Source organism: Bombina bombina, chromosome 4, assembly GCF_027579735.1.
Source record: "Bombina bombina isolate aBomBom1 chromosome 4, aBomBom1.pri, whole genome shotgun sequence".
Lineage (NCBI taxonomy): Eukaryota > Metazoa > Chordata > Amphibia > Anura > Bombinatoridae > Bombina > Bombina bombina.
In genome coordinates, this window is record NC_069502.1 from 1105317942 (window position 1) to 1105342060 (window position 24119).

At 45.2% G+C, this 24119-nt stretch overlaps 1 protein-coding gene across 1 annotated transcript in view; it reads right to left on the bottom strand.

Moving 5' to 3' along the window:
• Nucleotides 1–24119, bottom strand: part of BICRAL (BICRA like chromatin remodeling complex associated protein) — a 723876-nt gene that overhangs the window by 101212 nt on the left and 598545 nt on the right. Inside the window, 2 exon segments of the mRNA XM_053712738.1 lie at nt 23089–23234; nt 23330–23391. Of these exon segments, the coding sequence (XP_053568713.1) occupies nt 23089–23234; nt 23330–23391 (208 nt within the window).

Below are 24119 nucleotides of genomic sequence, written 5' to 3' on the forward strand. Positions count from 1 at the left end.
CAACCAATGAGAGAGCGGTCACGAGGAAGAACAAAATACACCCTCAGATCCTCTGACACAACACCATATGACTGATGATGTGCCAAGGAGCCACAAGCTCCCCAGAACCCTAGTCCAGCAGATACAACTGCTAAAACTAGACACATACAGGTAGGATACCCATATCAGGACCGAAGGTAACCCGGAGCCCACGGACAGGATGGCAGAACCAACTGTCCCATCAGTAAAAAAATGGGCTCTCTGTAAAACACAGAATCACAACAGACAGACTTGCGAGCTCCAGGGCAGCAAAACTGTCCCTAAGCCATCATGGGACCCCCTCCCACAGAGAGTGCCGGATATCGACAACAACTCCCGTCCAGGACAAATCCGGACCCCAAAAAGACATCCAACACCAACAGTGAAATGTAACCAGTGGAGGAAGGAACACCCGAGAACCCCCCAGCAGGGAGGATAACAGGGCCAACAGAAGTACACGGTCAAACCCCACTCTGAGGAATGGACCCAGCCCAAAAAGGGCTGGCAACGTCCGCCTCAAGAGAGAACGGAGGGCCTAAGAGGAACGTACCCCTGACCAATTACTAGCACCAAACACTGCTACAAAACAGCTAACAAGCACACATTCCAGATGCAATAGCTGCAGGTAGTCGCAAACTGCAAACCTTGCGCTTGCTAGGCAGCTAGGCTAACCATCTGGTCACTACAGGTGGCCCATAATAAATACGTTGTGCACGGGTCCCAAAAAAGGGAGATAGGGCATTGAGCCATAACGATACCCTAGTACCAGAGCCAGCCTCCATATCCTCTAGCACACAAGGGAGGAAAAAAAAACCTCAAATGAAAAGATAGGACCCACAGGGTCTCCATGGAAACCGTAAGACTTCCAAAATCCTCCCCAAGAGGACAAATGCCAAGGGGACCACTTTCCCAGCCGTAGACAGGGCAAAGAGGTTTAAAGAGAAACAGTAAGCAATACCAATGAGCAATAACTCAACGACCATTACCACCAGCTCAGTTGAGACAAACAACCTTGACTGAAAATGCAAAAGTTGCCACTGGCGATAACTGAAAGATGCATCCGAAAAGCATCAAACTAACCTCCAGGCAGGAACCAACGCTCCCCTGAGAGAAAAAAACAACCCCTGAAAGGACAAGCGGATGTTCAAAACCCTAAGGTTCGAAACTGAACCGCCCAGAACCGAATCTAACGATCCAGACCCAAAACTCAGTCAAGAGACATGGCCCTAAGCCAGGCCCCCCGGAAACCGGGGCAGGCCGTATGACCTGAGGAAACCCCAGGTTGCCTCATACAGAGAAGAGCACTCTAGGTAGTGCATTCGCAAGAAACTCAGACCAAGAGCATAGACAAATATCTAGGCAGGTCTAAGAGATGGCAACCCACACCCGTAGGTGGAGCTGAACCCTGGACCCTCTGCGACCCCAGAGAATAAGAGCTCCTAGAGATTCAAGTGCAAAACTCCAAGAAAAATTATCTCTTTATTGCAATTTGTAACACAAAGTGAAGAGACAATCAGCCGCAGCTAGATTCAAATTCTCCAGGGACCCCGAAGGTCACCAGGGACAGGGCTCCATATAATGGAGAACACCCAACAAAAGCTGGAATCAAACTCGCAACCTTAGCCATGTGGGCAACTGGCATCCCACTAGGCTACCCGGCAGGCTGAACAAGCCCATTTAGACAGAGAGACAAAATCCTCCCAGGATCACCCTCCCAGAAATCCCTGTACCACACAAGGAAGACCCTAGAAAACCCCACAACTCCTCTACGGAACAAACAAGGGGCGGTTGCCGGGAAAAAAAGGGGGAGAAACTCAACCCCTGCGCCACCTCTTATGAGAGTGTGCTAGATGCAGAAACAAGGGAAGACGAACATATCCACACTTCCCAACTCAGGTGACCGGACCACCCTAAAAGGGAAAAAAGAAGTCCGAGCAACCTCAATAGGTACCGGTGACTACCACAAGAAAAACAGACACCCGTAAGATACCAAGATAGAATGAAAAAAAACGTCATCCAAACTGGTACCCGGGCTGTCCAGCGGTCATCCACACCGCCAAACCCTTGGGAATGTGGAAATTCCGGTTCCGAGGCCAAGGCCCTCCAGAACCCACAAGGAGACATAGACAGGTCCGCACCCGGACCCCAACCTAAGGAAAAGGGTAGAGGAACAAACCCTCTGACTGTCATGTTCCGGTGTATATGCGCTCAGGACACAGACCCTCGGGGCAGTGGTAGAGAATTGGAGATATCGACCCCTGACCCGGGGAATAGTATCCTGGATGTGGATAGATGATATTCTGTGATTCATAGTTACAAGAAGTTATTGTAGAATTCATGGAGAGTAAAACATATGTATACAATATATTCTGGCTTTAATGGAAACATAAATTGATACTGTGACTTATAGTTAATAGAAGTAGCTGCAGGACTCATGAGTGAACAATTTAGCAATGTAAGATGTTCAGGCTTCAAAGTTAACTGGTAGAAAATTGTGACTCATAGATGCAAAGAGATGCTGCAGGTTCACAGTACATATTATAATATAGAGCTGTTTGTCAGAGTAATAAGCAGAGCAGCACTGGTGATAGACAAATTGCAAGTTTAAGGCATTAAATACTGTTTGTGTATATATTGTAGAATCACAGGAAGGCTGTTTAACTGAACACATAGATGCAGAGTTCTGAATATATTAATATATTTGCAGGAGGATATTTCAGCTATGATAACTTGTAGCAGTGAATAGTTATAAAGTTCTGAGTATGATGCTGTTGTAGCAATTAGAGAGTGATTATAACCAAATGCATACTTGAAATTTAGAATAAGTTCAGAGTTTGTTAAGTAGCAGTGTCCAGGAAACAAAATGGAATTATATAGAATACTTGCCATTAGATGATTTTTTGCTTAGCTTAAAAGGAAAGGTTGGTAAAATCCATACTGGAACAGTCACAAATCTCTGTTGTTTTGGAACAAAACTTCAAAGCTAATGCAATGCACATAAGGCCTGAGATGATTTAAAAAGAGGCTGAGGGAATCAGGTGCATGAATGATTAATTATTTGGCAGGTAAGTTGAATGCAGATACTCCCCAAACAGTATGATTGTCAGTAGCAGGGAAGTCAGTCTTAAAGGGACAGTTATATCAGGCAGGCATATGTTACACCGACACTCCGTTCATCGAGGACGAGGAGCAGATTGACATATAAGAAAACGAAAACACCCCCTCAAGTAATTGGATAAAATAAACATAACATGAACACTTCATCAAAGTGAACGACTCAACACCCAACAAGATAGCCAGCACACCTACACCACGTGGGTGACATGAACCATAAGGAACAGCAGCTAGCGCCCGACCAGCACCTGCCTGGTACAAGAAACTCCCCTGAACTGTCTAAGGTCCAAGAAAAAAAACAAAGCCCCAAAGGGATCGATAACAAACTATAATCATAAACAGTGTTCCCTCTAAGAACAGTTTTGTGTGCAGCCCAGCAGTGAAACAGTTAACAAGAGAACCATACCTTGCCATCTGCATTGTGCAGTGTTTGCTAATTGCAGGGTGTGGTTACCTTATTAACTGTTTCCCTGCTGGGCCGCACACAAAACTGGCCTTAGAGGGAACACTGATCATAAAGAGCGCGCAGCTTCCAAGGAAGTGCACACGCGACCACAAAATCGCAAGTATCAGTTCCAGAGAAGAAATGTTCCCACAATGGACAATTATAACAGACATGAGCTTCATAAAACAAATCAAATATATCCTAGCCGTATTCAAATTAAAGAAAGGCAGCACCCAAGGGTGAATGCCCAAGGAAAACGGCATGCCAACCGGACCAGCCGATTAGAGTCCCCATCCTCCCAAGCTCAGAACTGGAACAGATACTGAAAAGAAAGAGAAAAAAAATAAAAAAACAGAGACATTAAAGAGATTGTCTTCATCCCTACACGTCTAACCCAGTTTGTCGTCCGGCACAGAAGACCGAGGATCCCTCGGCCCAGTAGGGCTGGAATCTTCCAGCACCGCCAAAACATGCCTTAGTAGAACACGCAGACGTGCCAGTCTATAAAGGAAGGCAAAATGATCGCCCGCAGGGTCAATGGATGCCCCCGGCCCAGAGGGTAGGGCCCCTGAAGCCTCAGAGGCCATCAATTCCCCAGAAGGTCTAACTGACTCAGGCGATCCCACGCCCAACGAACCCCGGTTAACAGAACACGGACAGTATCTTAAAAATACCTCTGTAGAGAGATATAAATGTGCAAACGCCATAGATATGGCCATGCGGAAAGGTGCTGTAACATCGGGAGGAAACAAGCCGCCTTCCGGAGAAGGAGAAACAGCCATAGGGACACCTGCTTACGTAGCAAAAGAAGGTTCTGGGGCATGCGCCTTGTAGGACACGGAATTCTCAGGGGCGGATGGCTCAGCACACTCTAAATTCTGATTCAGGGGAAGAGAGTACTCTAGAATGGCAATCGGCACATAACTGATGGGCATGGATAACCCGGGCCATTTCATATTTATCGCAAGACGTATACTCCGAATTGGAGACATCTGTCACCAAAAAATCAGAATCCTCCATAACTTGGAGATTGTAATTATGGAACACTAAAAGCACCTTACACCCCCCAATGGCTGGGGCACTCACCACCTCCCGTGAACCAGACAACTAACGAACTCCCTCTGTCCCCACTCGGTCAAGGTGCAGAAATGGAATACAACGTGACCACACCCGGTCATGAGGTGCATCGTGTAAGCCAAAAAAGCGTGCCAGTCCCTAGGACAGCACAACCTGATGATATAAGGCTGTTATGTCCGAATAGCCATGAGCCCAAGTATCACTACACATTAGCAGACAAAATCACATAACAAACATGATTAAAGTCCCCCCCTGTTCAATAACCCACCTCAGGAGATATTAACCCTTGATTCCATATAAGATAAAGGAGTCCCACTGGGGCCCTGGCTTCATTCGTTAACATTACATTCACATATCGAAATAAAATGAAACGATCTTACCGGAATCTACGCCGTGGAACAAGAACACGTGTGAAAGATAGTAGCATTGCTTCTGACATGGACTTGAGTGAATAAAGGCAGGCAGCGAAACTCGTCAACGCTGATTGCCCAGGAGCTGTTAATATGAGTCGGGATGGTTTTGCAGAAAGAACTCCCCCTGCATCTCTGGACTCTAACTTTCATCCATGCTCTCACTGAGAGGCTGACAGGATTACTTAAAACTCCAGTCCCATTTAGAAGAGTACTACCCTCCATAAGAGACTATCTTCAATCTTCTGACACTTCTCTGCCAACCTCCTGAGACGAAAGGCAAAGAATGACTGGGGGATGTGGGAAGTATTTAAGCCTTTGGCTGGGGTGTCTTTGCCTCCTCCTGGTGGCCAGGTTCTGAATTCGCAAAAGTAATGAATGCAGCTGTGGACTCTTCCCGTTTAAGAAGAAAAAGGGGGGTGGGAGAGAAGGTGAAAGAGGGAATAAAAAGAGAGATATTTTTTGGGGGAAAATACAAAATAACAATATCAAAAAGAGGAAAGAGTCCACAGCTGCATTTATTACTTTTAGGAAATAAGAACCTGGCCACCAGGAGGAGGCAAAGACAACCCAGCCAAAGGCTTAAATACTCCTCCACTCCCCTCATCCCCCAGTCATTCTGCCGAGGAACAAGGAACAGTAGAAGAAATATCAGGGTGAAAGGTACCAGAAGAATAATATGGACGCCCCACATAAAATTACGGGTGGGGAGCTGTGGACTCTTTCCATCAGAAGAAAATTATTAGGTAAGCATAATTTATGTTTTTCTTCTTAAATGGAAAGAGTCCACAGCTGTATTCATTACTTTTTGGAAAACAATACCCAAGCTATAGAGGACAATAAATGCCAAGACGGGAGGGTACAATAGGCGGCCCATACTGAAGGCACCAAGCCTGAACCTCTACCCGATAAAAATCCCGCTTCGTCCGAAGCCGAGAAAATTTTAAGAGGAAAAGCCCCAATGACACTGACTCGCAGTTGAGTCAACAGTCCTCCAGGAGACACCGTCACCCAACAAACAGTCCTCCACCACTCATCTCCACAAATGAAGGAGACACCAGCCGAAACCCCCAAGGGAACAAGGCAAAGGAGAACCGAGGAAACCAAAAGGTCCCCTGATACAAAAAAGAACATCTCCATGAGTGAGCCCAGCTCACAGAGAGCCAAAGGGGCCCAACAGGGAAAGGAGGACACGCCTATACCAAGCGAAACCCGGGATAAGACCGGGAACAGAGACAGAACAGACGTCTCTCCAACATCCTGCAAGCACGGATTGCAATTGAAGAGGCAAAGTCCTCCCAGTGTTAAGAATACCAAGGCAGGCGACCATGAAAAAAACAGAATTTATGTTTACCTGATAAATTACTTTCTCCAACGGTGTGTCCGGTCCACGGCGACATCCTTACTTGTGGGATATTCTCTTCCCCAACAGGAAATGGCAAAGAGCCCAGCAAAGCTGGTCACATGATCCCTCCTAGGTTCCGCCTACCCCAGTCATTCGACCGACGTACAGGAGGAAATATGCATAGGAGAAACCATATGATACCGTGGTGACTGTAGTTAGAAAAAATAATTCAACAGACCTGATTAAAAAAACCAGGGCGGGCCGTGGACCGGACACACCGTTGGAGAAAGTAATTTATCAGGTAAACATAAATTCTGTTTTCTCCAACATAGGTGTGTCCGGTCCACGGCGTCATCCTTACTTGTGGGAACCAATACCAAAGCTTTAGGACACGGATGAAGGGAGGGAGCAAATCAGGTCACCTAAATGGAAGGCACCACTGCTTGCAAAACCTTTCTCCCAAAAATAGCCTCCGAAGAAGCAAAAGTATCAAATTTGTAAAATTTGGCAAAAGTGTGCAGTGAAGACCAAGTCGCTGCCTTACATATCTGATCAACAGAAGCCTCGTTCTTGAAGGCCCATGTGGAAGCCACAGCCCTAGTGGAATGAGCTGTGATTCTTTCAGGAGGCTGCCGTCCGGCAGTCTCATAAGCCAATCGGATAATGCTTTTAAGCCAAAAAGAAAGAGAGTTAGAAGTTGCTTTTTGACCTCTCCTTTTACCAGAATAAACAACAAACAAAGAAGATGTTTGTCTGAAATCTTTAGTGGCCTCTAAATAGAATTTTAGAGCACGGACTACGTCCAAATTGTGTAACAAACGTTCCTTCTTTGAAACTGGATTCGGACACAAAGAAGGTACAACTATCTCCTGGTTAATATTCTTGTTGGAAACAACTTTCGGAAGAAAACCAGGCTTAGTACGCAAAACCACCTTATCTGCATGGAACACCAGATAGGGCGGAGAACACTGCAGAGCAGATAACTCAGAAACTCTTCTAGCAGAAGAAATTGCAACCAAAAACAAAACTTTCCAAGATAATAACTTAATATCTACGGAATGTAAGGGTTCAAACGGAACCCCTTGAAGAACTGAAAGAACTAGATTAAGACTCCAGGGAGGAGTCAAAGGTCTGTAAACAGGCTTGATTCTAACCAGAGCCTGAACAAACGCTTGAACGTCTGGCACAGCTGCCAGCCTTTTGTGAAGTAAAACAGATAACGCAGAGATCTGTCCCTTCAGAGAACTTGCAGATAATCCTTTCTCCAAACCTTCTTGTAGAAAGGATAGAATCTTAGGAATTTTTATCTTGTTCCATGGGAATCCTTTAGATTCACACCAACAGATATATTTTTTCCATATCTTATGGTAAATTTTTCTAGTTACAGGCTTTCTAGCCTGAATCAGAGTATCTATTACAGAATCTGAAAACCCACGCTTTGATAAAATCAAGCGTTCAATCTCCAAGCAGTCAGTTGGAGGGAAACCAGATTCGGATGTTCGAATGGACCTTGAACAAGAAGGTCCTGTCTCAAAGGTAGCTTCCATGGTGGAGCCGATGACATATTCACCAGGTCTGCATACCAAGTCCTGCGTGGCCACGCAGGAGCTATCAAGATCACAGAAGCCCTCTCCTGATTGATCCTGGCTACCAGCCTGGGAATGAGAGGAAACGGTGGGAATACATAAGCTAGGTTGAAGGTCCAAGGTGCTACTAGTGCATCTACTAGAGTCGCCTTGGGATCCCTGGATCTGGACCCGTAACAAGGAACCTTGAAGTTCTGACGAGAGGCCATCAGATCCATGTCTGGAATGCCCCATAATCGAGTTATTTGGGCAAAGATTTCCGGATGGAGTTCCCACTCCCCCGGATGGAATGTCTGACGACTCGGAAAATCCGCTTCCCAATTTTCCACTCCTGGGATGTGGATTGCAGACAAGTGGCAGGAGTGATCCTCCGCCCATTGAATTATCTTGGTCACTTCCTCCATCGCCAGGGAACTCCTTGTTCCCCCCTGATGGTTGATATATGCAACTGTCGTCATGTTGTCTGATTGAAACCTTATGAATTTGGCCTTTGCTAGATGAGGCCAAGCTTTGAGAGCATTGAATATCGCTCTCAGTTCCAGAATGTTTATCGGGAGAAGAGATTCTTCCCGAGACCATAGACCCTGAGCTTTCAGGGGTTCCCAGACCGCGCCCCAGCCCACCAGACTGGCGTCGGTCGTGACAATGACCCACTCTGGTCTGCGGAAGCTCATTCCCTGTGACAGGTTGTCCAGGATCAGCCACCAACGGAGTGAATCTCTGGTCCTTTGATCTACTTGAATCGTCGGAGACAAGTCTGTATAATCCCCATTCCACTGTCTGAGCATGCACAGTTGTAATGGTCTTAGATGAATTCGTGCAAAAGGAACTATGTCCATTGCTGCAACCATCAATCCTATTACTTCCATGCACTGCGCTATGGAAGGACGAAGAACAGAATGAAGTACTTGACAAGAGCTTAGAAGTTTTGATTTTCTGACCTCTGTCAGAAAAATCCTCATTTCTAAGGAGTCTATTATTGTTCCCAAGAAGGGAACTCTTGTTGACGGGGAAAGAGAACTTTTTTCTATGTTCACTTTCCATCCGTGAGATCTGAGAAAGGCTAGGACGATGTCCGTATGAGCCTTTGCTTTTGACAGAGACGACGCTTGAATCAGGATGTCGTCCAAGTACGGTACTACTGCAATGCCCCTTGGTCTTAGAACCGCTAGAAGGGACCCTAGTACCTTTGTGAAAATTCTCGGAGCAGTGGCTAATCCGAATGGAAGTGCCACAAACTGGTAATGCTTGTCCAGAAAAGCGAACCTTAGGAACTGATGATGTTCCTTGTGGATAGGAATATGTAGGTACGCATCCTTTAAATCCACCGTGGTCATAAATTGACCTTCCTGGATGGTAGGAAGAATCGTTCGAATGGTTTCCATTTTGAACGATGGAACCCTGAGAAATTTGTTTAGGATCTTGAGATCTAAAATTGGTCTGAATGTTCCCTCTTTTTTGGGAACTATGAACAGGTTGGAGTAAAACCCCATCCCTTGTTCTCCTATTGGAACTGGATGAATTACTCCCATCTTTAACAGGTCTTCTACACAATGTAAGAATGCCTGTCTTTTTATTTGGTTTGAAGATAATTGAGACCTGTGGAACCTTCCCCTTGGGGGTAGTTCCTTGAATTCCAGGAGATAACCTTGAGAAACTATTTCTAGTGCCCAAGGATCCTGAACATCTCTTGCCCAGGCCTGAGCAAAGAGAGAAAGTCTGCCCCCCACCAGATCCGGTCCCGGATCGGGGGCCATCCCTTCATGCTGTTTTGGTAGCAGTGGCAGGCTTCTTGGCCTGCTTACCCTTGTTCCAGCCTTGCATCGGTCTCCAGGCTGGTTTGGGTTGAGAAGTATTACCCTCTTGCTTAGAGGATGTAGAAGTAGAGGCTGGTCCGTTTCTGCGAAAGGGACGAAAAACAGAATTTATGTTTACCTGATAAATTACTTTCTCCAACGGTGTGTCCGGTCCACGGCGTCATCCTTACTTGTGGGATATTCTCTTCCCCAACAGGAAATGGCAAAGAGCCCAGCAAAGCTGGTCACATGATCCCTCCTAGGCTCCGCCTACCCCAGTCATTCGACCGACGTTAAGGAGGAATATTTGCATAGGAGAAACCATATGGTACCGTGGTGACTGTAGTTAAAGAAAATAAATTATCAGACCTGATTAAAAAAACCAGGGCGGGCCGTGGACCGGGCACACCGTTGGAGAAAGTAATTTATCAGGTAAACATAAATTCTGTTTTCTCCAACATAGGTGTGTCCGGTCCACGGCGTCATCCTTACTTGTGGGAACCAATACCAAAGCTTTAGGACACGGATGAAGGGAGGGAACAAATCAGGTCACCTAAATGGAAGGCACCACGGCTTGCAAAACCTTTCTCCCAAAAATAGCCTCAGAAGAAGCAAAAGTATCAAACTTGTAAAATTTGGTAAAAGTGTGCAGTGAAGACCAAGTCGCTGCCCTACATATCTGATCAACAGAAGCCTCGTTCTTGAAGGCCCATGTGGCTAAGAAACTCTAAGCCATCTCCGTGGAGATGTTGCCTGTACAACGGCAAAGAGAATGACTGGGGTAGGCGGAGCCTAGGAGGGATCATGTGACCAGCTTTGCTGGGCTCTTTGCCATTTCCTGTTGGGGAAGAGAATATCCCACAAGTAAGGATGACGCCGTGGACCGGACACACCTATGTTGGAGAAATTAGGCTTATTTTTAGCCTTAAAAGACCTATCCTGAGGAAGGGCGTGGCCCTTTCCCCCGGTGATGTCTGAAATAATCTCTTTCAAATCAGGACCAAAAAGGGTTTTACCCTTGAAAGGGATGTTAAGCAATTTTGTCTTGGAAGACACATCCGCTGACCAAGACTTTAGCCAAAGCGCTCTGCGCGCCACGATAGCAAACCCTGAATTTTTCGCCGCTAATCTAGCTAATTGCAAAGCGGCATCTAGAATAAAAGAGTTAGCCAATTTAAGTGCTTGAACTCTGTCCATAACCTCCTCATACGAAGATTCTTTATTGAGCGACTTTTCTAGTTCTTCGAACCAGAAACACGCTGCCGTAGTGACAGGAACAATGCATGAAATTGGTTGTAGAAGGTAACCTTGCTGAACAAACATCTTTTTAAGCAAACCCTCTAATTTTTTATCCATAGGATCTTTGAAAGCACAACTATCTTCTATGGGAATAGTAGTGCGTTTGCTTAGAGTAGAGACCGCCCCCTCGACCTTAGGGACTGTCTGCCATAAGTCCTTTCTGGGGTCGACTATAGGAAATAATTTCTTAAATATAGGGGGAGGAACAAAAGGTATGCCGGGCCTTTCCCATTCCTTATTTACTATGTCCGCCACCCGCTTGGGTATAGGAAAAGCATCGGGGGCACCGGAACCTCTAGGAACTTGTCCATCTTACATAATTTCTCTGGAATGACCAAATTGTCACAATCATCCAGAGTAGATAATACCTCCTTAAGCAGTGCGCGGAGATGTTCTAATTTAAATTTAAATGTTACAACATCAGGTTCAGCTTGTTGAGAAATTTTTCCTGAATCTGAAATTTCTCCCTCAGACAAAACCTCCCTCCTGGCCCCTTCAGATTGGTGTGAGGGTATGTCAGAAACGTTATCATCAGCGTCCTCTTGCTCTTCAGTGTTTAAAACAGAGCAATCGCGCTTTCTCTGATAAGTAGGCATTTTAGATAAAATATTTGCAATAGAATTATCCATAACAGCCGTTAATTGTTGCATGGTAATAAGTATTGGCGCACTAGATGTACTAGGGGCCTCTTGTGTGGGCAAAACTGGTGTAGACACAGAAGGGGATGATGCAGTACCATGCTTACTCCCCTCATTTGAAGAATCATCTTGGGCAATATTATTATCTGTGGCATCATTGTCCCTACTTTGTTTGGACACTATGTCACAATTATCACATATATTTAAATGGGGAGACACATTGGCTTTCATACATATAGAACATCGCTTATCTGATGGTTCAGACATGTTAAACAGGCTTAAACTTGTCAACAAAGCACAAAAAACGTTTTAAAATAAAACCGTTACTGTCACTTTAAATTTTAAACAGAACACACTTTATTACTGAATATGCGAAAAAGCATGAAGGAATTGTTCAAAATTCACCAAAATTTCACCACAGTGTCTTAAAGCCCTAAAAGTATTGCACACCAAATTTGAAAGCTTTAACCCTTAAAATAACGGAACCGGAGCCGTTTTTACATTTAACCCCTATACAGTCCCAGGTATCTGCTTTGCTGAGACCCAACCAAGCCCAGAGGGGAATACGATACCAAATGACGCCTTCTATAAGCTTTTTCAGTGGTTCTTAGCTCCTCACACATGCATCTGCATGCCTTGCTTTCCAAAAACAACTGCGCATTAGTGGCGCGAAAATGAGGCTCTGCCTATGACTAGAGAAGGCCCCCATCTGAAAAAGGTGTCCATACAGTGCCTGCCGTTTTTTAACAACAATCCCCAAGATTATAATAACTATAAAGAGTTATAATCTGCCAAATATGCTTAGCAAAGTAATCGTTTTAGCCCAGAAAAATGTCTACCAGTTTTTTAAGCCCTTATAAAGCCCTTTATTCTTTTACTTAATCTAAGAAAATGGCTTACCGGTCCCCATAGGGAAAATTACAGCCTTCCAGCATTACAAAGTCTTGTTAGAAATGTGGCCAGTCATACCTCAGGCAGAAAAGTCTGCCAACTGCTTCCCCCAACTGAAGTTACTTCATCTCAACAGTCCTGTGTGGAAACAGCAATCGATTTTAGTAACGTTTGCTAAAATCATCTTCATCTTACAAACAGAAATCTTCTTCTCTTTTCTGTTTCAGAGTAAATAGTACATACCAGCACTATTTTAAAATAACAAACACTTGATTGAAGAATAAAAACTACATTTAAACACCAAAAAACTCTTAACCATCTCCGTGGAGATGTTGCCGGTGCAACGGCAAAGAGAATGACTGGGGTAGGCGGAGCCTAGGAGGGATCATGTGACCAGCTTTGCTGGGCTCTTTGCCATTTCCTGTTGGGGAAGAGAATATCTCACAAGTAAGGATGACGCCGTGGACCGGACACACCTATGTTGGAGAAACAGAATTTATGCTTACCTGATAAATTACTTTCTCTTGCGGTGTATCCAGTCCACGGATTCATCCTTTACTTGTGGGATATTCTCATTCCCTACAGGAAGTGGCAAAGAGAGCACACAGCAGAGCTGTCCATATAGCTCCCCCTCTAGCTCCACCCCCAGTCAATCGACCAAAGGTTAAGAAGAAAAAGGAGAAACCATAGGGTGCAGTGGTGACTGTAGTTTAAACAAAAAATTTTTTACCTGACTTAAATGCCAGGGCGGGCCGTGGACTGGATACACCGCAAGAGAAAGTAATTTATCAGGTAAGCAAAAATTCTGTTTTCTCTTGCAAGGTGTATCCAGTCCACGGATTCATCCTTTACTTGTGGGATACCAATACCAAAGCTTTAGGACACGGATGAAGGGAGGGAACAAGACAGGTACCTTAAACGGAAAGCACCACTGCTTGCAAAACCTTTCTCCCAAAAATAGCCTCCGAAGAAGCAAAAGTATTGAATTTGTAAAATTTGGCAAAAGTATGCAGTGAAGACCAAGTCGCTGCCTTACAAATCTGTTCAACAGAAGCCTCATTTTTGAAAGCCCATGTGGAAGCCACTGCTCTGGTAGAATGAGCAGTAATTCTTTCAGGAGGCTGCTGGCCAGCAGTCTCATAGGCCAAACGGATGATGCTTTTCAGCCAAAAGGAAAGAGAGGTAGCAGTCGCTTTCTGACCTCTCCTCTTACCAGAATAGATAACAAACATGGAAGATGTTTGTCTGAAATCCTTAGTTGCTTGTAAATAGAACTTTAAAGCACGAACTACATCAAGATTGTGTAATAGACGTTCCTTCTTCGAAGATGGATTAGGACACAGAGAAGGAACAACTATTTCCTGGTTAATATTCTTGTTAGAAACAACTTTAGGAAGAAAACCAGGCTTGGTACGCAAAACTACCTTATCTGCGTGGAACACCAGGTAAGGTGAATCACACTGTAAGGCAGATAATTCTGAAACTCTTCGAGCAGAAGAGATAGCTACCAAAAACAAAACTTTCCAAGATAACAACTTAATGTCTATGGAATGTAAAGGTTCAAACGGAACCCCTTGAAGAACTGAAAGAACTAGATTCAAACTCCATGGCGGAGCCACAGGTTTATAGACAGGCTTGATTCTGACTAAAGCCTGAGCAAATGCTTGAACGTCTGGTACCTCTGCCAGACGCTTGTGTAACAGGATAGACAAAGCAGATATTTGACCTTTTAAGGAACTAGCTGACAATCCTTTCTCCAATCCTTCTTGGAGAAAGGACAATATCCTGGGAATCCTAATCTTACTCCATGAGTAACCCTTGGATTCACACCAACAAAGATATTTCCGCCATATCTTATGGTAGATTTTCCTGGTGAAAGGCTTTCTAGCCTGAATCAGAGTATCTATAACTGACTCAGAGAACCCACGCTTTGATAGAATTAAGCGTTCAATCTCCAAGCAGTCAGACGTAGAGAAATTAAATTTGGATGCTTGAACGGACCCAGTATTAGAAGATCTTGCCTCATTGGCAGTGTCCATGGCGGGACAGATGACATGTCCACTAGGTCTGCATACCAAGTCCTGCGTGGCCACGCAGGCGCTATCAGAATCACTGAAGCCTTCTCCTGCTTGATTCTGACAATCAGACACGGGAGGAGAGGAAACGGTGGAAAAACCAGATTGAAGGACCAAGCCAGATTGAAGGACCAAGGCGTTGCTAGAGCATCTATCAGTACCGTTATGGGGTCCCGGGACCTGGACCCGTAGAGAGGAAGTTTGGCGTTCTGACGGGACGCCATCAGATCCAATTCTGGAGTGCCCCATAGCTGAGTCAGCTGGGCAAATACCTCCGGGTGGAGTTCCCACTCCCCCGGGTGAAAAGTCTGATGACTTAGAAAATCCGCCTCCCAGTTGTCTACTCCTGGGATGTGAATTGCTGAGAGATGGCAGGAGTGATCCTCCGCCCACCTGATTATTTTGGTTACTTCCGTCATCGCTAGGGAACTCTTTGTTCCCCCCTGATGATTGACATAAGCTACAGTCGTGATGTTGTCCGACTGAAATCTGATGAATTTGGCCGCAGCTAGTTGAGGCCATGCCTGAAGAGCGTTGAATATCGCCCTCAGTTCCAGAATGTTTATCGGGAGAAGCTTTTCTTCCCGAGACCATAAGCCCTGAGCTTTCCAGGAGTCCCAGACCACCCCCCAGCCTAACAGACTGGCGTCGGTCGTTAAAATGATCCACTCTGGTCTGCGGAAACATATTCCCTGAGACAGGTGATCCTGAGACAACCACCAGAGAAGAGAATCTCTGGTCTCCTGGTCCAACTGAATTTGAGGAGACAAATCTGCATAATCCCCATTCCACTGTTTGAGCATGCATAGTTGCAGTGGTCTGAGGTGTATCCGAGCAAAAGGGACTATGTCCATTTCCGCTACCATTAACCCAATTGTCTCCATGCACTGAGCCACAGATGGCCAGGGAATGGAATGAAGAACTCGGCAAGTAGTTAAGAGTTTTAATTTTCTGACCTCCGTCAGAAATATTTTCATTTCTACCGAGTCTATTAGAGTCCCTAGGAAGGGAACCCTTGTGAGAGGGGAAAGGGAACTCTTTTGAGGTTCACCTTCCACCCGTGAGACCTCAGAAAGGCCAATACAATCTCCGTTCGAGACTTGGCTCTTTGGAAAGACGGCGCCTGAATTAAGATGTCGTCTAGGTAAGGTGCCACTGCTATGCCCCGCGGTCTCAGAACCGCCAGGAGGGACCCTAGCACCTTTGTGAAAATTTTGGGAGCAGTGGCTAAGCCGAAAGGAAGAGCCACAAACTGGTAATGCTTGTCCAGATAGGAGAACCTGAGAAACTGGTGATGATCTTTGTGGATAGGAATGTGTAGGTATGCATCCTTTAGATCCACGGTAGTCATATATTGACCTTCCTGGATCATTGGTAAGATTGTCCGAATGGTCTCCATCTTGAATGATGGGACTCTTAGGAATCTGTTTAGAATTTTTAGATCCAGGATGGGTCTGAAAGTTCCCTCTTTTTTGGGAACCACAAACAGGTTTGAGTAAAAACCCAGCCCTTGTTCCATGATTGGAACTGGGTGGATCACTCCCATTGTATGTAGATCTTCTACACAGCGTAAAAACGCCTCTTTCTTTGTCTGATCTGTAGACAGACGAGAAATGTGGAACCTCCCCCTTGGAGGAGAACCCTTGAATTCTAGAAGATATCCCTGGGATACAATATCTAACGTCCAAGGATCGTGTACATCTCTTGCCCAGGCCTGAGCGAAGAGAGAGAGTCTGCCCCCTACTAGATCCGGTCCCGGATCGGGGGCTACCCCTTCATGCTGTCTTGTTGGCAGCTGCAGGCTTTTTTGCCTGTTTACCCTTGTTCCAGCCCTGGTAAGGTTTCCAGGTTGTCTTGGGCTGTGAAGCGTTACCCTCTTGCTTTGCAGCCGGAGAGGATGAAGCGGGGCCGTTCCTGAAATTACGAAAGGAACGAAAATTAGATTTGTTCTTTGTCTTAAAGGACTTGTCCTGAGGGAGAGCATGGCTTTTTCCCCCGGTGATTTCTGAAATAATCTCGTTCAATTCAGGCCCGAAGAGGGTCTTTCCTTTGAAAGGGATGTTCAAAAGCTTGGATTTAGACGACACATCGGCCGACCAGGACTTTAGCCATAGCGCCCTGCGCGCCAAAATGGCGAAACCTGAATTTTTTGCCGCTAACTTAGCTATTTGGAAAGCGGCGTCAGTGATAAAAGAATTAGCTAGCTTTAGAGCCTTAATTCTATCCATAATTTCCTCATATGAGGTCTCCGTCTGGAGCGAGTCTTCCAGCGCCTCAAACCAGAAAGCAGCTGCAGTAGTTACAGGAATAATGCAGGCAATAGGCTGGAGAAGAAAACCTTTTTGAACAAAAATTTTCTTAAGTAAACCCTCTAACTTCTTATCCATAGGGTCTTAAAAAGCACACCTGTCTTCAATTGGTATGGTTGTGCGTTTAGCAAGTGAAGAAACAGCCCCCTCCACCTTAGGGACCGTCTGCCACGAGTCCCGCACAGGGTCAGGTATGGGGAACATTTTCTTAAAAACAGGAGGGGGAACAAAGGGAACACCTGGTCTATCCCACTCCCTAGTAATGATATCCGCAATCCTCTTAGGGACCGGAAACGTATCAGTGTAAACAGGGACCTCTAGGTACTTGTCCATTTTACACAATTTCTCTGGGATCACCAAAGGGTCGCAGTCATCCAGAGTAGCTAATACCTCCCTAAGCAAAACGCGGAGGTGTTCTAGTTTAAATTTACAAGCCAATGTATCTGAATCTGTCTGAGGAGGAACCCTTCCTGAATCAGAGACTTCTCCCTCAGACATCAAATTCCTCGCTCCCACTTCAGAGCGTTGTGAGGGTATATCGGATACGGCTACCAAAGCGTCAGAATGCTCATAATCTGTTCTTAAAACGGAGCTATCACGCTTTGCAGGTAACACGGGCAGTTTAGATAAGAAGGCTGTAAGAGAATTATCTATGACTGCCGCTAAGTCTTGTAATGTAAAAGGGTTAGACGCACTAGAGGTACTAGGCGTCGCTTGAGCGGGCGTAACTGGTTGTGACACTTGGGGAGAGGCAGACGGGCTACCCTCGTTACCTTCAGTCTGAGAATCATCTTGGGCCACATTCTTAAGTGCAACAATATGATCTTTAAAGTGTATAGACATATCAGTACAAGTAGGACACATTCTGAGAAGGGGTTCCACCATGGCTTCTAAACACACTGAACAAGGATTTTCCTTAGTGTCAGACATGTTTAACAGACTAGTAATTTACACAAGCAGGCTTGGAAACCACTTTAATCAAAATAAAAAACACAATTTGAAAAAACATTACTGTGCCTTTAAGAGATAAAAAGAGCACACAATTTTACAAAACAGTGAAAAATGCAGCAATTCTCTTGAAATTTTCACAGTATGTACCTAAAGCCTTAATAAGATTGCACCCCAAGTTGCAAAACGATTAACCCCTTAATGCCCAAACCGGAGCAGCCTAAAGCCAACACCCGGTTAGAAATAGTACAGCACCTTGCCACAGCCTTGCTGTGGCCCTACCTGCCCTTAGGGATCAGATTTGGGGGAATATAGCTTCTATAAGGCCCTCAAACAGCAGCAGGACCCTCCATGTGAAGCAGCATGAACTTCTCTGCAATTCTAACTGCGCATCTGAGACGCGAAATTAGGCCCCTCCCACTCTACTCCGGAGCTGTGAGGCCTAGTAAATCACTCTTAAGTGAATAAAAAAACAGCCATGTGGGTAATAACCCCAGAAAGAACCCTAAAAGGACTTTCAAAGTGTCTACAAACGATATTTTTCTTAAATAAACAATCGATTGCCCTGAATCAGTGTCAACCAGCATAATTAGCCCTGTTATGTAAGCATTCAATTCCTTACTAAGTCTGTGAACATAGCTTACCCTCCCCTCATGGGGATATTGTCAGTCTCTTCTAGCATTATCTCAGTCTTGTCTAGAAATAAATGACTGAACATACCTCATTGCAGATTACCCTGCAAACCGTTCCCCCCAACTGAAGTTTTCTGGTACTCCTCAGTCCTGTGTGGGAACAGCAGTGGATTTTAGTTACAACATGCTAAAATCATTTTCCTCTCAGCAGAAATCTTCATCACTTTTCTGCTAGAGAGTAAATAGTACAAACCGGTACCATTTAAAATAACAAACTTTTGATTGAAGATAATAAAAACTACAATTCTAACACCACATTCACTTTACCCTCCCGTAGAGAGACCCTAGTGCTTAGAGCCGGCAAAGAGAATGACTGGGCGGTGGAGCTAGAGGGGGAGCTATATGGACAGCTCTGCTGTGTGCTCTCTTTGCCACTTCCTGTAGGGAATGAGAATATCCCACAGGTAAAGGATGAATCCGTGGACTGGATACACCTTGCAAGAGAAAATGTGTAATACACCTAGGCGAAAAACCTTAAGTTTTAGAACACAGAGTCCATAACAGGACGACACAGAGGATACTTGCGAGGAAGAAGAAGCAGTCAAGTAAGAAACAGACCGCAAAAGCAACCCCCAGACAGAGGGCACACTCCAGCCAACCTAAGTCGCCGGACCTACACACAGGTCCCTAAAAAGGGGAACACAAAACCTCAATCGAGGCCCCCCAAGAAGAGTATACCCTCAGAACCCGAAGGAAGAGTAAACCCTCTTCTGAAATCAATGGAGCCAGTTGAAAGGAAAATCTATACCCTAGCAGACTAAGCTAACAGGATAGACTCAAAAAAGCTCACACATCCAGAGGAGACTGCGACCGAACCTAGCTCCATAGACCGCTCGGCCATCCTGACCTGCAGACCCACAGCCAGCTGGACCAACCCAGCCTCAGGTATCCAAAACAAGGGAACAAAATAATCCCAAAACAGGTGCAGGAACGAGCGTAAGGATAGCACAGCCATCCCCACAAAGTACAAGTACAACTCGACTCTGAAAACAGACAACAAGGCCATAGACCTAAGGATCTATCAAAATAAAAGCCCAACAAGTCTGCATGGAGCCAGCAAGACCCCAGGGGAAACCAATCCCACCTTTCCGCCTCCAATCCAGGAGAAACCCCAAGCAAGGACTCCATCTCCATAGGTAGGAGAATATCCCCTAAAGGAACTATGCCGGAAAGGCAGCAACTGCACTCAAGGCCCGAAGCCACCAGCTAATGGGTAGAGAAATTCTCAACATAGAAAGGACCCCCCCAACAAATAGCTTGCCAAGCAGAGGCACAGCCAACCCATGCGCCTGCCGAGCAGAAAATCAACGGGAAAATTGGCAAACTGACCAGGGGAATGCAATCCTAATATACAGCAAAAATTGGACATCCAGCGCCAGCAGCTGGGTATGAACTAACCACCCTTGAGGTTCAAGCCACACGGCTAACCACCAGAGGGCATGGGCCACTCTGTGGCAAAGAGTAAAAAATACTCCGAAAACCTGGCCAACCATGACCAGGTTAGGTAGATGGAGCAAGGACATAGCCCTAGTTCCCACTCTCGTGGAACATCCCGACCAGCCGTGAGATCCAAGATTCCAAAACCACCCAAGACTGGATCAGGAAAAAGGCCAAGCGAAGCTTCAGCAACCGGAAGTCTAAGGGAGAAAAACAGGTCCGGGCACCTATTAGTTCAGGCAAACCTTACCCTAGAACTAAACACCCCAACCGGCCAAAAAGCCAGACACAACGGCATGGATGCATATCCAGAGAATCCGGTTAGCGAGAAGAACTCAAAAGCTCCGACCAAAGGAAGGAACCACCCCTAGCTAAAGTCCAACGCTCCAAGGAGCAAGGCTAGAAGTCGTATGAAGATACTTCTCAGAGCCTCAGGACAACCAAGGGATACCTCGAGGTAAAAAAATCCCACTAGCAGGACTAGTCTCCCTAACACCTCTACACAAGCAGAGGGCACAAGGAAGAGAAGGCACTAAGCCTACCCAGCTCCAGAAAACCACAGGCTAAACCAAAGTCCCCGCAGAGAACAACCATCACCCGGAAACACAGATCCCTAAAAGGAGATCCAATCACCCGGAGGCAATGGGAAAAGACCCAAAGGCCTCTTATAACTCAGTCAAGAGTAAGAGCTGTATCTAGATATACTATAAAACAGCTTATGCGGACACCTGCAAGGTGTCAAGAGCTGCAAAAGGTTTCAAACTGCAAACCTGTACAAGCTGTTGGATCAAGCCCAAAAGGACAATCCAGAGGCCTAAACAAAATGAAGGCCAAACCGCTCCATACTGGCAAGGGGCATTTAGCCCTCCCACCCTCCACCACATGGGGGAGGAACTCTAAGGTCTGATGAAATCAGATGTCAGATAGAGTGACGCAGCGGAAAAACTTCCCTGCCCGGTCATCTATGACTGAAGGCTATAAGGACTGAAACACTTCTTCCCACCTCAACCTCACGGATCCATAGGTCCTCTTGAATGCTTAGTTGAGCATGAAAAATAATGATAACCTAAGCACTCGTTGCTTCTACTGAACCTGCCAAGCAGAACAGCGCTATGTGTCTGAACAGCCGCAAAACCGAACGAACCCGACAGGACCAGCCTGCACCTAGGGTCCCAACCGGCCAGCTGCGTAAATTCTCCCGCGTAGAAAACAGACATTTTCAACAGAGGACTAACATGTCCAACAACTTCCGAAGAAGTAATAAAGAGTATCAATCCCAGAAGGAAACAAATAAAAGACATCCCACTGAATATAAATAAAATATAAGGCAACCAGGAGGTTAACGCCCAAAAAGGCACAGGCCAACTCGTAGGATCAGCCAAACAGAGCCCTATCACACAAAACTGGGAAAGATCTCAAACAAATGACAATCAGGAGGTTACGACACCCCCACATGTCTAATGAGGTGCACCATTCGTATTATAAGCCTGAAATTCCCCATAGCTGGTAACGATAGGGTCATTCAATAACTGAAAAACATGTCTGAGCAACACGCAAAGGCGCACAATCCTGTAACGGAAGGCACAACACTCAGGGACAGATACCCCCGCGGGGGAACTGTAGAGGCCCTCCCCAAGGCGGAAAGGCCCGGGACAATAAGGCACAAGCACATTCTCAAATAAACGTCTGGACTCTGCAGACGAACAATCGCCAACATATGTGGAAGTGAAAACGTGTTGCAACCTCGGGGGAAACACGCCACCCCGCATGGAGGAACCATAAACTGGGTTACCCGCATGTGCAGAAGTATGATTTGGTAGGGAACTCGCCTCACGGAGGACAGGACCCCCAGAGGCGGATGGCCCAGCAGTCCCTTGATTCCTTGAGCCCGAGGAACCAATCGCTCTGAAATGGCATACGGAACAAAACTGGTTGACAGGCGTCAACGAGGCCCCTCCGGATTCATCGCCGGACACAGAATCTGAAATCAAAATACTCTCAGTATCAGAATCCTCTGTAACTGAATCTGAAATTAAAACAGTCTCAGCATCAGAAACCTCCATAACTGGATAGAGGATATTTAAATATGGACTAAAGTAGTGAAAACCAAAACGGCACCGGACACCCCCAATGGCTGGGGCACTCACCACTTCCTATGACCAGACCCCTGCGGACTAGAAAACTTTCTTCAACACGCGGTCGGGAATACGGAAATGGAACAACGGAACGTAGCAATGCCCGAACACAAGGTGAACCGTAAAGTCCAAACAAGCGCGCCCAACCAAATGCCGCGTCACTTCCAAAGGCCTCAATGTTCCAACCAAGAGCCCAGCAAACATCGCACATAAGCAGGTTGAATCACATAACAAACATGATTATAAACCCCCCCCCGCGTTCAATAACCCCCCTCAGGAGATATTAACCCTCGATTCCAAGATACTAAAAGAGACCCTTATGTATAGTTAGACCTGCAAGGTGGTAGCATCTTGGGAAACATTCACATTATAATACATTGCAAAAAAAGTAAAATGAAACAATCTTACCGGAATCTACGCCGTGGAACAGGAACACGGCCCTTCAAGTGTGAAGGATAGTAGCATCGCCTCCGCAATGGACTTGAGAGAAGAAAGCAGGCAGAGAAGTGAAGTTCGACAATGCCGATTGCTTGAGGAGCTGTTAATATGAGTCGGGATGGTTTCGCAGAAAGAAACTCCCTGCATCTGTGGACTCTAACTTTCATCCAAGCCCTCACTGAGAGACTAACAGGACTACTTAAAACTCCTGTTCTATGCCGAAGAGTACTACCCTCCATAAGAAACAAAAACAAAAATTTAAAATTCTGCCATCCTCCTGGGACGAAAGGCAAAGAATGACTGGGGGTTGAGGGGAGTCGGAGGAGTATTTAAGCCAGGTTCTTATTTCCCAAAAGTAATGAATGCAGCTATGGACTCTTTCCATTTAAGAAGAAAAATCCACTTTTTATAAAACCCAAATAGCTATTTTCATACCTTTCTGTAAATCTTCTTCATTTGGTAGTGATCCCTGAAAGACATGGTATGGCAGGAGCCTCTGAACCGCATTATTAAATGATCTAAATTGGACTTTGTCATGCAACACAGAATGTTCCTGGTCCTTATGTAATTGTTGTAAAATTCTAAAAAAAAAAAAAAAATTGAATGGTTAAATGTTATGTTTGCTACTAAAAATATTTCTATACATATTTAAAAAATAAATGAAAAATAGACCTACAAAGATCCTTTTGTAAGTTGTTTAGATGCTTGTCTCTTCAATCCTTGTGACTGCCCTTCAGCCTAATTAACAAAATATAAATCATGAAACAGTTACATTATGCATCATATTCCTGAAGCACATCTTAGCATTTTTATATCTGCTAAACAAAATGCTTAGAAGGGACAGTACATTCAAAATTTTCTTTGGTGATTCAGATAGCACATGTAAGTTTAAACAGTTCCAAATTTACTTCTATTGTCTAATTTGGTTTCTCCTCTTGGTATCCATTGTTGAAAAGCATACCAAGGTAGGGTCAGAAAAAGCAATAGACTATTAACAGCTTGCTGATATTGGTGGCTACACATATATGTCTCTTGTCATTGGGTCACCTAATGTGTTCAGCTAGCTTTCAGTATGTGCATTGTTGCTCCTTCATCAAAGGATACCAAGAGAATCAAGCAAATTTGATAATAGAAGTAAATGGAATGCTCTGTCTGAATCATGAAATAATTTTGGGGGGTTTATGTCCCATTGCGGTAATATAAAACTCTTTTTTATCAATGTATGCATAATATACAGGGAGTGCAGAATTATTAGGCAAATTAGTATTTTGACCACATCATCCTCTTTATGCATGTTGTCTTACTCCAAGCTGTATAGGCTCAAAAGCCTACTACCAATTAAGCATATTAGGTGATGTGCATCTCTGTAATGAGAAGGGGTGTGGTCTAATGACATCAACACCCTATATCAGGTGTGCATAATTATTAGGCAACTTCCTTTCCTTTGGCAAAATGGGTCAAAAGAA